Source organism: Galeopterus variegatus, unplaced genomic scaffold (genome assembly GCF_000696425.1).
Source record: "Galeopterus variegatus unplaced genomic scaffold, G_variegatus-3.0.2 Scaffold194, whole genome shotgun sequence".
Lineage (NCBI taxonomy): Eukaryota > Metazoa > Chordata > Mammalia > Dermoptera > Cynocephalidae > Galeopterus > Galeopterus variegatus.
The window spans coordinates 763,710-778,817 of record NW_007726305.1 but is presented as its reverse complement, the minus strand read 5'-3'; the positions used below and the strand labels follow the sequence as shown (position 1 = coordinate 778,817).

The following is a 15,108-nucleotide window of genomic DNA, read 5'->3' as shown; positions in this document are numbered from 1 at the left end:
TACATATTTATGATTGTTATGTCTTCTTGATGCATCAGTACTTTTATCATTATGTAGTGTCCCTCATTATCTCTTTTTATGGTTTTTAGTTTAAAGTCTACTTTGTCAGATATAAGAATAGCTACTCCAACTCGTATTTCTTTTCTGTTTGCATGGTAAATCTTTTTCCATCCCTTCACTCTTAGTCTACGTGAGTCTTTATGGGTGAGGTGGGTCTCTTGAAGGAAGCATATAGTTGGGTCCTCCTTTTTAACCGAGTCAGCCAGTCTGTGTCTTTTGATTGGGGAATTTAAGCCTTTTACATTAAGAGTTGTTATTGACAAGTGTTGATTTATTCCTAGCATTTTATTGATTGTTGTTTGCTTGTCTTAGGTGTCTTTTCTTCCTTGCTTTCTTTTTTACTGTTTGTTTTCTGTGTTTGTGGCTTCCTTAGGATGTAGATTGCCTTTTTGTTTGTCTGTATTCTCTTCATGTATGCCATTTTTATTATACTAGTGGGTTTAGATTTTTCTTGGGTTTTTATGGGAGTGGTGGTTATTTTTCAGGAACCAAGCCCACTACTCCCTTGAGAATTTCTTGTAAGGGTGGTTGTGTGGTGGTAAACTCCCACAGTTTTTGTTTGTCTGAGAAATATACTATTTGCCCTTCATTTTGGAAGGATAGCCTTGCAAGGTAGAGTATTCTTGGCAGACAATCTCTGTCTTTTAGTATTTTGAATATATCCTCCCATTCCTTTCTGGCTTTTAGGGTTTGTAATGAAAAGTCTGATGTTAGCCTGATTGGGGCTTCCTTATAGGTAATTTGACACTTCTCTCTTGCAGCTCTTAAGGTTCTCTCTTTGTCTTTGAATTTTGCCAATTTGACTATAACATGTCTTGGAGAGGACCTTTTTGGGTTGAATACGTTTGGAGATCGTTGAGCTTCCTGGATCTGAACATCTTTGATTTTTCCTATATCTGGGAAATTTTCTGCCACTTTTTTATTGAATATGTTTTCAATGCAATCTCCTTTTTCCTCCCCTTCTGGGATACCCATGACTCGGATATTTGAGCACTTAAGGTTGTCTGATATCTCTCTCAGATTTTCTTCAATGCCTTTGATTCTTTTTTCTTTTTTTTTGTCTGCTTGTGTTATTTCAAACAGCCCATCTTCAAGTTCAGAGGTTCTCTCTTCAACTTCGACAAGCCGGCTGGTTAAACTCTCCATTTTGCTTTTTATTTCGCTGAATAACTTCTTCAGTTCGGCAAGTTCTGCTACATTTTTTTTCAGGGCATTGATTTCCTTGTACATTTCCTCTTTCAGGTCCTGTATACTTTTCCTCATTTCCTCATGATATCTAGCTGAGTTTTCTTGTATATCACTCAGTTTCCTTAGAATTATCACTCGAAATTCCTTGTCAGTCATTTCAAGGGCTTCTATTGTGTCTAGAGCTTGAGATTTATTATCTTTGGGTGGTGTACTTTTTTGATTTTTTTGTATTTCTGGTGTCTTTTCTTTGATGTTTATTCATTGTGGCCAGGTTACCCAGACCACCATGGAACTTCCCTGTGGCTCCCGGGGCTCCCCCGCAGGCCAAGCCGGAGCAGCTCCGCACTTTCGCCATGGGGAAAGACAATAGATGGCCACTCCTCTGGTGACAGTGGCAGCGGCTGTAGCCACGGCAAAGAGGAAGCGGCACGGCGGTCTCAGCAGAGCCCAGGCGCTTCACAGATGCTGCTCCGGCTCCGTGTTGGGCTTCCAACTCCTGACTCGAGGAGTTGGGTTTCTGGTGACTTTGGTTTTTTGATCAGCAGCCTTTTTCTGAGCACCTTCCTTCTTTTTCTTTTCTTCCTGCTTTTTCTTTTTCTTTTCTTCCATCAAATGTTCCTCTTCTTGTGAACTGTTCACTTTAAATGGGCGAATTGTATGGTATGTGAATTATATCTCAATAAAGTTTTGCAGCATCAAAAATCTTCATAACTGAAGCTGAAATTTCTGGGCCAATACCATCTTCTAGAATTAAAGTTACTGTCTTAACACCACCAGCAAAACCTCTGGTCACCTGTTTCGGGTTGTGAAATGCCCCCAGCAGCCGAGAGACCTTAGAGATCCACGCCGGCCTGGCCATCGCATCCACTCCTCTCACCGTGGCGACAGTAGTGACAGTAGTCCTTTTCAAACTATTCTGAAAAATTGAAACAGTGGAAATTCTCCCAAACTCATTCTATGAAGCCAGCATTACCCTGATACCAAAACCAAAGATACAAAAAACAAGGAAAACTACAGACCAATATCTCTGAAGAACATAGACACAAAAATCCTCAACAAAATATTAGCAAGCAGAATATAAGAGCACATCCAAAATATTATACACCATGATTAAGTGGGTTTCATCCAAGAGATGTAAGGATGGTTCAACATTTGCAAATCAATAAAATTGATCAACAAAATCAAGGACAAAAACTATATGATTATTTCAGTAAATGCAGAAAATTCAACCTCCCTTCTTGATAAACACTTTCAACAAATTAGATATAGAAGGAAAGTACCTCAACACAATTAAAGCCATATATAGCAAACCCATTTCTGACATCATCCTGAATGGAGAAAAGCTGAAATCATTTTCTTTAAGAACAGGAACATGACAAGGATGCATTCTCACCACTTCTATTCAACATAGTATTGGAAGTACTTGCCAGAGCAATCAGGCAAGAGAAAGACAGAAAGTGCATCAATGTTGAAAAAGATGAAGTCAAACTATCCCTTTTCACAGAAGACATGAAAACCTTAAAAACTCTACCTACATTCTAGAGCCTAGGACAGACAGAAAGACAGAGACCCCAGCATCTGAACCCATGCAGCACCCCTCCCCTCCCAGGCAAGCAGGCAGGTCAGCTGAGAAGAAAAGTTTCCAAGGTGTGGCAGTGCCCCACATTTGCATGTGCCCACCCTGAAAGGCCCATGGATTCCTAGAGCTGATAAACTAATTCAGTAAAGTTGCAAGATGCAAAATTAATACACAAAAGCCAGTAGCATTTTTATACACCAACAATGAACTAGCAGAAAAAGAAATCAAGAAAGCAAGCCCGTGTAAAATTACTACCAAAAGAATAACATACCTAGGGATAAATTTAACCAAAGATGTGAAAGTTCTCTACAATGAGAACTGCAAAACACTGCTGAAAAAAATTAAGGAGGACACTAAAGGATGGAAAGACATTCCATGTTCATGGATTGGAATAATTAACATTGTGAATATGTCCATACTACCCAAAGCGATCTATAGAATAAATGAAATTCCCATCAAAATTCCAATGACATTCTTCACAGAAATAGAAAAAGCAATCCTAACATTCATATGGAACAACAAAAGACCCCAGATAGCCAAAGCAATCCTGACAAAAAAAATAATAAAGAATAAAGCTGGAGGTATTACATTACCTGACTTCAAATTGTACTACAAAGTTATAATAACTAAAACAGCATGGTACTGGAACAAAAAGAGACACATGGATGAATGGAACACAATAGAGAACCCAGAAATTAACCAACATACTAACAGCCAACTCATCTTCAACAAAGGCACCAAGAACATACATTGGGAAAGGAGAGCCTCCTCAAGAAATGATTATGGGATAACTGGATATCTGTGTGTAGAACAGTGAAACAAGACCTGTACCTCTTGCCATATACCAAAATCAACTCAAAATGGTTTAAAGACTTAAATATAAGACATGAAACTATAAAAACCCTGGAGTAAAACATAGGAGAAACAAACACTTCAGAATGTGGGACTGGGCAAAAGCTTTATGAATAAGACCTTAAAAATATAGGCAAAAAAAGAAAAAATTAACAAATGGGATTACATAAAACTAAAAAGCTTCTGCACAGCAAAAGAAACAATTAACAGAGCAAAAACACAACCCAAAGTATAGGAGAAAATGTTTGCAAACCATGCATTCAGCAAGTGATTAATATCCAGAGTATACAAGGAACTCAAACAACTCAAAAGTAAAAATAAATTAATTAATTAAAAATGGACAAAGGAGCTGAATAGACATTTGTCAAAAGAAGTCATACAAATGGCCAACAAGTATATGAAAAAATGATCAATATCATTAATCATCAGGGAAATTCAAATCAAAACCACACTGAGATATCATCTTACCCCAGTTAGACTGGCTATTGTCCAAAAGACAGAAAATAACAAATGCTGCTGAGGTTGTGGAGAAAGGGGAACCCTTACACACTGTTGGTGGGACTGTAAATTAGTACAGCCATTACGGAAAACAGTATGGAGGTTTCTCAAACAACTACAGATAGAACTGCCGTACGATCCTGCAATCCCACTAATTGCTATATACCCAAAGGAATGAAAATCATGTCCAAGGGATACCTGCACTCCCATGCTTGTCACAGCTCAATTTATAATAGCCAAGATAGGGAATCAAACTAAATATCCATCAACAGACAACTGGATAAGGAAAACGTGATATATATACACAATGGAATACTACTCAGCCATAGAAAAGAATGAAATTCTGCTATTTGCAGCAACATAGATGAGCTTGGAGAAAATTATGTTAAGTGAAACAAGTCAGGCACAGAAAGAGAAATACCACATGTCCTCATTCATAACCAGGAGCGAAAGAAAGAGAAAGAAAAAAGGTCACAATAATGTGCTTAACTTTCAGAAGGAGAGAAGAGAACTGTGCAAAAGAACAAGGTGGAGAGAAGTTAGTGAGAAATTGGTTAGTAGACACAAGGAATGATTCCGTTTTGTAATGATGAACACACTAACTATCCTGATTTGATTATCACAGGTATTTTATACAGGTATTGATAGTCATGACTACCCCACAAATATATATAATCAATGGTTTTTCAATAATAAAATAAATAATAATAATAGAATAAAAGAAAACAACAAAGAAAACAAATAATCTCTTATCTATAAATATACACATTTTATAAGCTTAGAAAAATATTAAAAGGTATATCAAAATGTACATAGCAGTCAAGGATTCAGATCCCTGTACTGGCCAGCTGCCAAAAATTCTTTTTAATTGTACATAGTAATTACTCTACGAATTATATTTATTTATTTAAAAATTTTCTGTGTTTTTCAAAATCACATAATAAACATATTTTTATGATCAGAATATTTTAAAATATATTCAGAAGTTTTCTCTTATTTCTGAGCCCTACTCTGCCTCACTATTATACCTGTCATTCATTCAACAATGTTCACATTAGCAACAAATATGCCTGCTTTTCCCTCTCCACCCTCCATTTATCTGTCCTCTAGAGTAACCTGCTACCAGCTGCAGCCCACATTTGTTGGAAACCCTGCCAGCTCACCGTCATTGTACACAGTGCCCTCGTAGTCTTTTTCATAAAAGACACCATGAGGCTGCATGCTGAATGGCTGTGAGGCACGGTTGTAGAAGATCACCTGGATGGTGTCACCTACCTCAGCCCGGATCACTGGCCCTGGAAAATGAGGAGAGACAAGGAGAATGAAAACAGGAATGAATAGGGAGGAAGAAAACAGAAGGAGAGGGAGAAACAGAAAAGGGAAGTGAAAGTAAAAAGATAGAGAACTCTCTTCTTTTTGCAATAATAATCTACTTTAAGTATACTATAATTCATAATTATAAAAAGCACTATAAAATCCATCATTTCATTTTGATCCTCAAGCATCATTCTATGGCATACAGGGCAGGGATTATTGCCTCCATTTTACAGATGAGGAAACTTTAGCTCAGAGAGGTGAAATTGACCTACCCAAATTCAAGTGGCTGATTATCTGCAGAGCCAGAACCCAAAGCCAGGAATTTCTCCCACCGCACTGTCAAGTTGAATCACATTTCCCCTAACTTTACTGCCCCAGCTTCCATAGCTATATCTCCTGGTAAGACCTACTAAGATCTGAGCTTGCCTCAATCTTAAACCAATTTTGAGCAAAGAGAATTATTATACCCTCTATCCAGGCTCTGGGCTAGTTACTCTGACCTCAACTCCCAGATTTGTCTGTGCTTTACTACCCGCCACCTCTAACCTAGCTTGGGTCAACTTTGAGACCAACCAAAAGTACCAAGGAAGTACCCTGAGCACTTATGTAGGCTCTAATTCCTAGTCAGAATTTCTAGCTCAGTTTCCTACTCAATTTCCATACCTAATGGTCCACCTCCGCTCAAAAACTGGGGACCCATAGTGAACCCCAGCCAATGATAACTCATTCATACTCACCATCATATCTCTTTCCATATATCTCCCTATCCAGCTGATGTAGGACCTACTGTTCATTTCCAGATCTATAATCAACTGGCAGACACTTATCGCTAGAGTCTATTATGTTACTTTCATTTCCCAAGTTTTCACCTATATGATTGGTTTTATTTTTTATTTCCACCAGGTAACCAGACCACATCTACCTTTGCTATGCTCTTTGAATCTTGTGCTTTAGACCATCTGGATACCTTCCCTAAGGTCAGACTCAAGCTTGGTTGTGCATCCCTCACCATAGCAGCATATCTGTATGCCATGCTAACATACTCTTGGCCCCAGATTGCCAAGAATCTAGAAAGTCATACTGCCAGGTTATATAGCCCTTCAGGTATACCCCTAGAGAAGCAATTATAAAAGTGTGATCTGCACAGCAGTGGTACTGGAATATGTTCATCAAAAAAGGTTCATTAGTAACATATGAGAAATGCTATGTACTCTATTCGCCTCATGAAGACTCATGATGAGCAAAAATAAATCCAAGGCTCTCAGAAGACCTGCAGCAAAGAACACTATTTGCCTATGCTTAACGTAGTGCCGATCAAGCACATTCAGACCCATAACCCTTTTTCACAATACACATCTCTTGATACTCATTTTGCAAGATGCTGGTCTAGAGTGTGCCCCTGAGCCACCTCAAAACTCCAGTTTCTAAGTCTTCCTCACTTTTCTGACTCTAGTCAATGACTTTCATAAGTAAAAGATCTCTCACCCAGGATTCCAAGATGCTTATCTTCCTCCAGCTGCACCTTCTCCTGGAATGTCTCATCTTGGAAGGCTTCATATCGGACTTTCCAGTAAGTGCCCCCAATTCGGCTGGAACTCTTCTGGAAGAACTTGTATGAGCCACTGGCATATAAGGAGGGAAACGTCATATGATTTAATTGGGTGTCAAATAGATGCCTTATTCTTATAAAGTTATGAAACTTTATGGTTAGGAAGACTTCAGAGATCACATAGGTGAACTCTCACTAGCGAAGGTATCTCCTCTGGTGGCACCACTTGGAAGTGATATACATCTTCTGCTTCAGCCTTTCTAAAGATAGGGAACTCATTTTCAGGGGAGGCAATCCCTCTTACCATTGAATAGTTTTAATTATTCGAGTGCTTTTTAGTAGGCTAGAATATCCTTGTTTGTAAGTTCCAGACATTGGGACCAGTTCTACTCTCCAGAGTTCCATAGCCTACATCTGTCCTTAATCATCCTAGCCATAAAGTTTGTGACCCCCAAGCAAAGTGAGAGATTTCTGGGAGTGAGATAATAGGTGTTTGGGGCTGGGCTCAGGAGTAGAGAGAGGTAGCCCACTGCTTCTTACCTGTCTGGCTCTCTTAAACTCTTCCCAGTACTCCCATCATACCCCACTGGGCCATAATCCCATCGAATCTCATGAGCCTCAATGAAGTACTGCCGAACTTTGCCTGTAAGCAGGTCCACAGGAGGGGCCATGGAGCAAGACTGGACCTTGTAGAGTGCCTGCATGCCATCTGGAGGAAGAACATCGTGGCTGTCCCCATTCTACCCAACAGAATTTTGACCCAGAGGACTTACTTTCTTCCTTCTCCTAGTGTTTTCTCCTCCCACCCTCCATTAGTTTCTTTACTGCTCCCCCAAAATGGGCCACTTCTTGTCACTCCTCTAGAGCCCGGCTGGTAGAAGACAAGCCCAGGTAAGAATTCAAGTACTTAAATACCACCACTGGCACATTTACCAGATCCTCATTCCTGCCTCTGCAAAAGACTCACCTTGTAGCAACATCACAGAGACTGAAATGAGAAGACCTGACTTCAAGCCCAAGCATTACAACTATCTGTAGGACCTTAGGCAAGTTACATCCTCAATCTGAGCTTCTTTTGTAAATAGGGAAAATAGGAAAATTCACCTCACAGGGCTAGTGGGAGCATTAAAAGAGGGGTAAGTTATTTATAAACTGGGAAGCTCCCAAAATAATGGAACATTTTCTATACATGGAGATTAAGCTTCAGACATGGGACTATCAGGAAAATGTAGATTCTAAGTAATGTCTCCAAATGTGGAAGAAACTACATCGAGGCATAATGTTAATGAGTGACACTGTCTTATATTGCCTTAGTAACGTATAGAGATCATTCAGCTACATTATCTAATTTGAGTCTTACACCATTCTAAAGATATTTGAAATTTGTGAACTAGATGTCTGAGGAATAAAGGAGGATGAAAGAATAATCATTTTTGATGAAAATATATTATATGTTAGGCCATGTGTCCAGGGTTTTATATATGTTACCTTCATCAATATTCACAACCACCCCATGAAATAGACTTTTACTGTCCCATTTTGCAGGTGAAGAAAATTAAGAATCAGAGAGGTTAAGGAATTTGTCCAAGATTGCCCAGCTAGTCAGTGGTGGAGTTCATACTTAAGCTCCCAGCTCCCATCTTTTGACTACAGATCTTGAGTGCTCATTTTCTTCTCTTATGTCCATTATATTGGTCACATCATCCCCCTGCTCTCTAAGATTCAAAATCGCATTATTTCTCTGACATCTCATTATAAATTTATGAGGTAGGCATCATTATTGGCATCCACAGACAAGGAAACAGAGGTTCTGAGAAGTGGCATGACTTACCAAAGGTGGCTAAGCAAGTGGAGGAATCAGGACTTGAATCCAGGCTTTTCTGGCTCTAAGGTCCATGCTAGTCCCTCTATTGCACTCTATCCCTAATCCAGTCCATATTCATACTCTCTTACCCAGCTATCTTTGGGTTTAAGAACAGATTCTGGATTATGGAGCACATGTACCAGGCCCCTACTGGGTCAAACCTACAACCCCGGTATATAATTCATCACCTACTTGAATCCACTTTCACATACTCACATATCACTTTCCTGATAGCATCCTAATTCATAATGATCAAATAATTCTAGAAAGTGAGAGATGAAGAGAATTTTAGAGACTATTTAGACCAATTCCCCTATTTTTCAGATGTGGCAAATGAGGCCTAGAAATGGGAAGAGACTTGCCCAAAGTCATACAGTGAGTTTTTCACAGAACAGAGACTACAACTCAAACCTTTTAATCAATTATCTAGTGCTTTTTCTATTGCCTCATATGTTCCTCCTTCCCTCTGATGCTCCTCACTGCACTATGCCATTACATAGACCATTCTTCCTCTGAAAGCAAAACCTTTCATCCCTACTTTTGTTAGTTCTCAACTAAAGTGTCACTACTTAACCACAACACTCTATGATTGCCTGCAGAAACCTTACTCCCCTTTAACTAATCTCTCCTTTACTCCCTGTCCAGTCAGCTGAATACCTCCAGGTTTTAATTCCTTAGAATTTTGAGGGAAAAAAAGCAGCTTAAAATTCTACCTATCCATCCCTAGGCCAACTTATGCTTGACATGAGGAAGAATAAACCCACAGAGATGTGCCCAAGGTCCCACAGCCAGAAAACAGTGGTTCTAGGATCCCTGACTTCTAGTCCAGTGTTTCGTTCTTTATACCAAGATGTCTCATTTGGGAGACCTATCTTATGGCTCCAGGCCAGAAGGCCGGCCTCCCGTTGAGTATTATTGACACTTCCCTCCTATATCCCAAGAATCAGAAATGTTTAATCTTACCTTGCAAGTGACTGTTCACTTGACAGCTAATTAACCAGGTGCCAGGCTCCTGGGGTACCATCTCAGCAGTCACAAAAGTGGCTGGAAAGATGTGAGCCACATCAGTGCGGTGTCCACGGGTGGTCAGCATCTGTCCATGGAAGAAAGCTGTGTGAACATCAACTTCATTGCCCATGCCAAACAAGTGCCAGGCTACACGCTTCTGTGCACACATGCTCAGCTCTGGTAAGTTCCCAAAGACAAAGCCATTGATTGCTGCAAAAGAAAACCCAAAGAGAATATCAGAGTTAGGAAAGGAGACCCAATGGGAGAAGACTTACCATCTGACAATAATAACAGATAGCATTTACATAAGGTTTGAAAGAGCATACTGTGCTGACCATATGTGTTATATTATTTAAAAATAATAAACAGCCCTGGAAAATAGGCAGATATCATTCTCATTCAAAAACATGAGCTCAGAGAAGTAAAGTTACTTCTCTCCAAAGGCCACAAAGCTATTAAGTGGTAAAGCCAATATTAAAAAACAGCAATCTGAGGAAGCACTCTGGAGAATGGAGTTATTTTGCAGGCTATTCTCTTCTTTCAGGCTGGTTTCCTTACAAAATTTCCACAGGATATTTGTAAAACTAGCAGACTAGTTTACATGGTAATTATAATCAATTGGTATAAAACCCAAGATAAATTTGAGCTTTCCAAACCATTGTTTACATCTTCCCACTGAGTTTTCCCCTCCCCTTAGGACTGTCTGCCTTTGAACCCGCTTCTGTGACCAAAGGTAAGTAAATCACTTCCTTAATTAAACAAAAACAAAGTCAACTTGTTTTATTCCTAAAATCAGTTCTACACTCATGCCTCAGGACTTTTGTGACTTTAATTTGTTTTCAGTTTAATTAATATGGTTGATTCCCTTATAGACATAAACTCAGAGTGGAATGAAGAATATAAGCAAGGTAACTTTAAAGCAACCATTTTCTCTCCACGAAGTGGATCATTTCTCAAGCTTGCATCCTTTTTAAAACAAAGCAATGTTAATTAATTACATAAGTGGGCAACTCTCACCAAAGTGACTGGGCATATAAAATGTGACTTTGATGATGGGGGGTGCTATTCCACATTATGAAGCAGAGTAGCCTAGTAGCAAGAGCACAGCCTACACAGTCAGAAAGATCAGTTTTACCTGTGCCATTTATCTGCTGCACAATCTTAGGAAACTCAGTGCCCTCACAGATAAAACACAGAAAAGGCACCTACTACTTCTAGTCCTTGTGAGGATTGTTAAAGGACCAGGTGTGTGAAGGCACCACCAAATACTACGCTCGGTGGACACCCTCCATTAGCATTCACTGTCATAATGTGGCCACCTCTTCCCAACTAACCGTGCATCCTGTTGCTCTCCTGAAAGTCCTCATCTTCTTTGTCCACTGAGGCAGGGTCTGAGCAGTAAGAGGCAATGTTCTCATCAAGATGCCAGCTAAGGTTCTCATCTACCACACTGAAGAGCAGGAAGAAATGATGGTCCACGTCCTGCCTCTGAGGAGGGGAGTTCCCATCCAGGGCTCCTAGAGGCAAATAAGAATGGTGCCCTTGAGAACCTTTCCTTAGCAACAGTAAGCTGCAAGAGGTACTCATAAGAAAGGGATAGGAAGAGAGGGAACCTTAAAAGTCTGTCAGCAACAGAAAAGCAGATATAGCCTCCTCATACTAATTTCTATTTCCAAACTTCCCAGGTAAAACGGCCAATTCAGTTGAACTTAGGACTTAAAGATGGGCCACATAGGATCTGGAATAATTCCTTCCCACCATCCCTGCCGATGTCTTTAACCCAGGGCTTATGCCTGACCACATTCCTACAGTACTCTGGTCTTCAGACCTATTTATTAAGCATATCCTATCTCCAACCAAGTCCTCAATCCTCTCCCAACCCTGATGGCCACGCCTTCAATCTTACCCATACCTAAACTCTTGCCACACACCTTACTCTGATGTGACTTGACTCCCATCATGAATAATTTGAGTTTTAAAAGTGAAATAAGACAAATAATAAGAAAGTAGAATTCAGCAGTAAAGCCATCCAGTCCTGGGCTTTTCTTTGTTAGAAGACTGCTGATTATCGCTTCAATCTCATTGTTTGTTTTTGGTATGTTCAGATATTCTATGTCTTCTTGGTTGAGTCTTGATAATTTATATGTGTCCAGAAATTTATCCATTTCCTTCAGGTTTTCAGATTTGTTAGAGAATAGTTGTTTATAATAGCCTCTAATGATTCTTTATATTTCTGTAGTATCAGTTGTAATATCTCCTCTTTCATTTCTCATTTTTGTTTTCTTCTTTCCTCTTCTTCTTCTTCTTCTTCTTCTTCTTCTTCTTCTTCTTCTTCTTCTTCTTCTTCTTCTTCTTCTTCTTCTTCTTCTTCTTCTTCTTCTTCTTCTTCTTCTTCTTCTTCTTCTTCTTCATTCTTATTCTTATTCTTATTCTTATTCTTATTCTTATTCTTCCTCCTTTTCCTCCTCTTCCTCTTCTTTCTTCTTCTTCTTCTTTCTATTATGAGTAGTCATGAGATACAAAGCTAATTGTCACCCCATGTGCCCATGAGGTGAAGGCTACATTGATACTAGGAGCATACCCACTACCAAAAATTACTTTCATACCCCCATGTCCCCCACACAATTATCCCCCAAACTCCCTCCCCCTTCCCCCCACTCTACTTTGTAGCCCAAGGAATATCACCCTCTGTAACACCACCGCACTACTGTGGACTTTCTTTCCTTCCTTTTTTCTCTCTTAGCTCCTACTTATGAGTGAGCACATGTGGTACTTATCCCTCTGTGCTTTGCTTATTTCACTCAACATAAGTTTCTCCAGGTTCATCCATGTTGTTGTAAATGGGAGTATTTCATTCTTTGTTATGGCAGAATAGTATTCCATAGTGTATATATGCCACAGTTTCCTTATCCAATCATCCATCAGTGGACATTTAGGTTGGTTCCATATCTTGTCTATTGTAAATACAGCTGCGATGAACATGGGAGTGTAGGTATCCCTTCAACATGATGATTTCCATTCCTCTGGATATATACCCCAAAGTGGGATTGCTGGATCGTATGGAAGATCTGCCTGTAGTTGTTTGAGAAACCTCTGTACTGTTTTCCATAGTGATTGTACTAATTTACACTCCCACCAACAGAGTAGGAGTGTTCCCTTCTCTCCACACCCTCGCCAGCATTTGTTATTCACCATCTTTCTGACTATAGCCAGTATAACTAGGGTCTCTTCTTTTTTTATTTAGCCGTGCTAATGGTTTGTCTGTTTTGTTTATTTTCTCAAAAAAACAACTTCATCTCATTGATCTTCTGTATCTTTTTTGGGTCTCTATTTCATTTAGTTCAGCCCTGATCTTAATTATTTTTTTTCCATCTACTAATTTTGGAGTTGGATTTTTCTTGTTTTTCTAGTTCTTTGAGGTGTAGCGTTAGGTTGTTAATTTTAAAACTTTCTATTCTTTTGATGTAAGAAGTGTTTATTGCAATAAACTCATTGGGGCTCATTACTGCTTTGGTCATATCTCACAGGTTTTCATATGATGTGTCTTTATTTTCATCAGTGTGGGGAAATTCTTTGACTTCCTGTTTAATTTCTTCTAGGACCCATGGGTCATTCAGGAGCATGTTGTTTAATTTCCATGTGTTTCTATGGTTTCCAGAGCTTCATTTGTTATTGATTTCTAGTTTTAATCCATTGTGGTCTGAAAAGATGCTTGATGGCTTTTATGACTGAATTCTACTAAACCTTTTTTATACCTGTTCCTTTTCTAAAAATTGGTAATGAATATTCATGAGATACAAAGCTGATTGTCACTCCTTGTGTCCAAGATGTGAAAGCCCGATCCATACTGGCAGCATGCCCATTACCACAAATTGCAATTGTACCCCATCTCTCCCACCCAATTATCCTCAGCTTCCCTCCACCTCCCTCTTTCCCCAACTCTACTTTGTATCCCTTAGCATGCTTTCTCCCTCTGCAAGTCCAACACACCACTGTGGTCTTTCTTTCTGTCCTTCTTTCTCTCTTAGCTTCCACTTATGAGTGAGGACATGTGGTATTTATCCCTCTATGCTTTGCTTATTTCACTCAATGTAAGTTTCTCCAAGCTCATCCACGTTGTTCCAAATACAAGAATTTCATCCTTTTTTATGGCAGAATAGTATTCCATGATATAGAGGAATTAATACCAATTCTCTTCAATCTATTCCAAAAAATTGAAACAGAGGCCATTATCCCAAACTCATTCTATGAGGCTAGCATCACCCTGATAATAAAACCAGGCAAAGATACAACAAAAAAAGAAAAGTACAGCCCAATATCTTTGATTAACATAGATGCAAAACTCCTCCACGAAATATTAGCAATCAGAATACAGCAACACACCAAAAAAATTACACACCATGATCAAGTGGGATTAATCCTAGAGATGCAAGGATGGGTCACCATATGCAAGTCAATAAATGTCAAATACCACATCAACAAAATCAAGGACAAACATCATATGATTTTCTCAATAGAGAGAGAAAAAGTATTTGACAAAATTCAATAGCCCTTCATGATAAAGACTCTCAACAAATTAGGTACAGAAAGAAAGTATCTCAACACAATAAAAGCCATATATGACAAACCCACTTCCAATATCATCCTGAATGAATGAATAAAGGCAGGAACAAGACAAGGATGTCCTTTCTCACCACTCCTATTTAACGTAGTATTGAAAGTACTTGCCAGAGTGATCAGGCAACAGAAAGAAATAAAGAAAATCCACACTAGAAAAGATGAAATAAAACCATCCCTGTTTGCAGATGACATGATCCTATATATAGAAAAACCTAAATACTCTACCAAAAAATTCTTAGAACTGATAAACAATTTCTGTAAAATTTCAGGATATAAAATTAACATGCAAAAATCAGGAGCATTTTAATACTCCAATAACAAACTAACAGAGAAAGAAAAAAAATGTAAGCCCATTTAAAATAGTCACCAAAAAGGGCCGGTCCAGTGGCACACTGCTACAGTGCGCCACTTGGGAGCGCGGCAGCGCTCCCACCGAGGGTTCGCATCCCTCATACAGACCAGTTCCCGCTCACTGGCTGAGCGAGGGGCGGGCGCAGCACCGAGGGTTGCGATCCCGTTGCCGGTCCCGGTCCGGTACGGGCGCGACACTGAGGGTTGCGGTCCGTTGCCGGA

The 15,108-nt window shown here is 39.4% G+C and overlaps 1 protein-coding gene across 2 annotated transcripts in view; it reads right to left on the bottom strand.

The window, feature by feature from the left end:
* The window catches only part of HEPH (hephaestin), a 111,367-nt gene that overhangs the window by 90,329 nt on the left and 5,930 nt on the right, over positions 1 to 15,108 (bottom strand). For both annotated transcript variants that reach the window (XM_008565059.1, XM_008565063.1), the window contains exons 4-8: positions 11,250 to 11,432; positions 9,871 to 10,125; positions 7,584 to 7,752; positions 6,980 to 7,116; positions 5,341 to 5,472 (exon numbers count right to left, since the gene is read on the bottom strand). In XM_008565059.1, the coding sequence (XP_008563281.1) occupies positions 5,341 to 5,472; positions 6,980 to 7,116; positions 7,584 to 7,752; positions 9,871 to 10,125; positions 11,250 to 11,432 (876 nt within the window). The remainder of the gene's footprint in view (positions 1 to 5,340; positions 5,473 to 6,979; positions 7,117 to 7,583; positions 7,753 to 9,870; positions 10,126 to 11,249; positions 11,433 to 15,108) is intronic.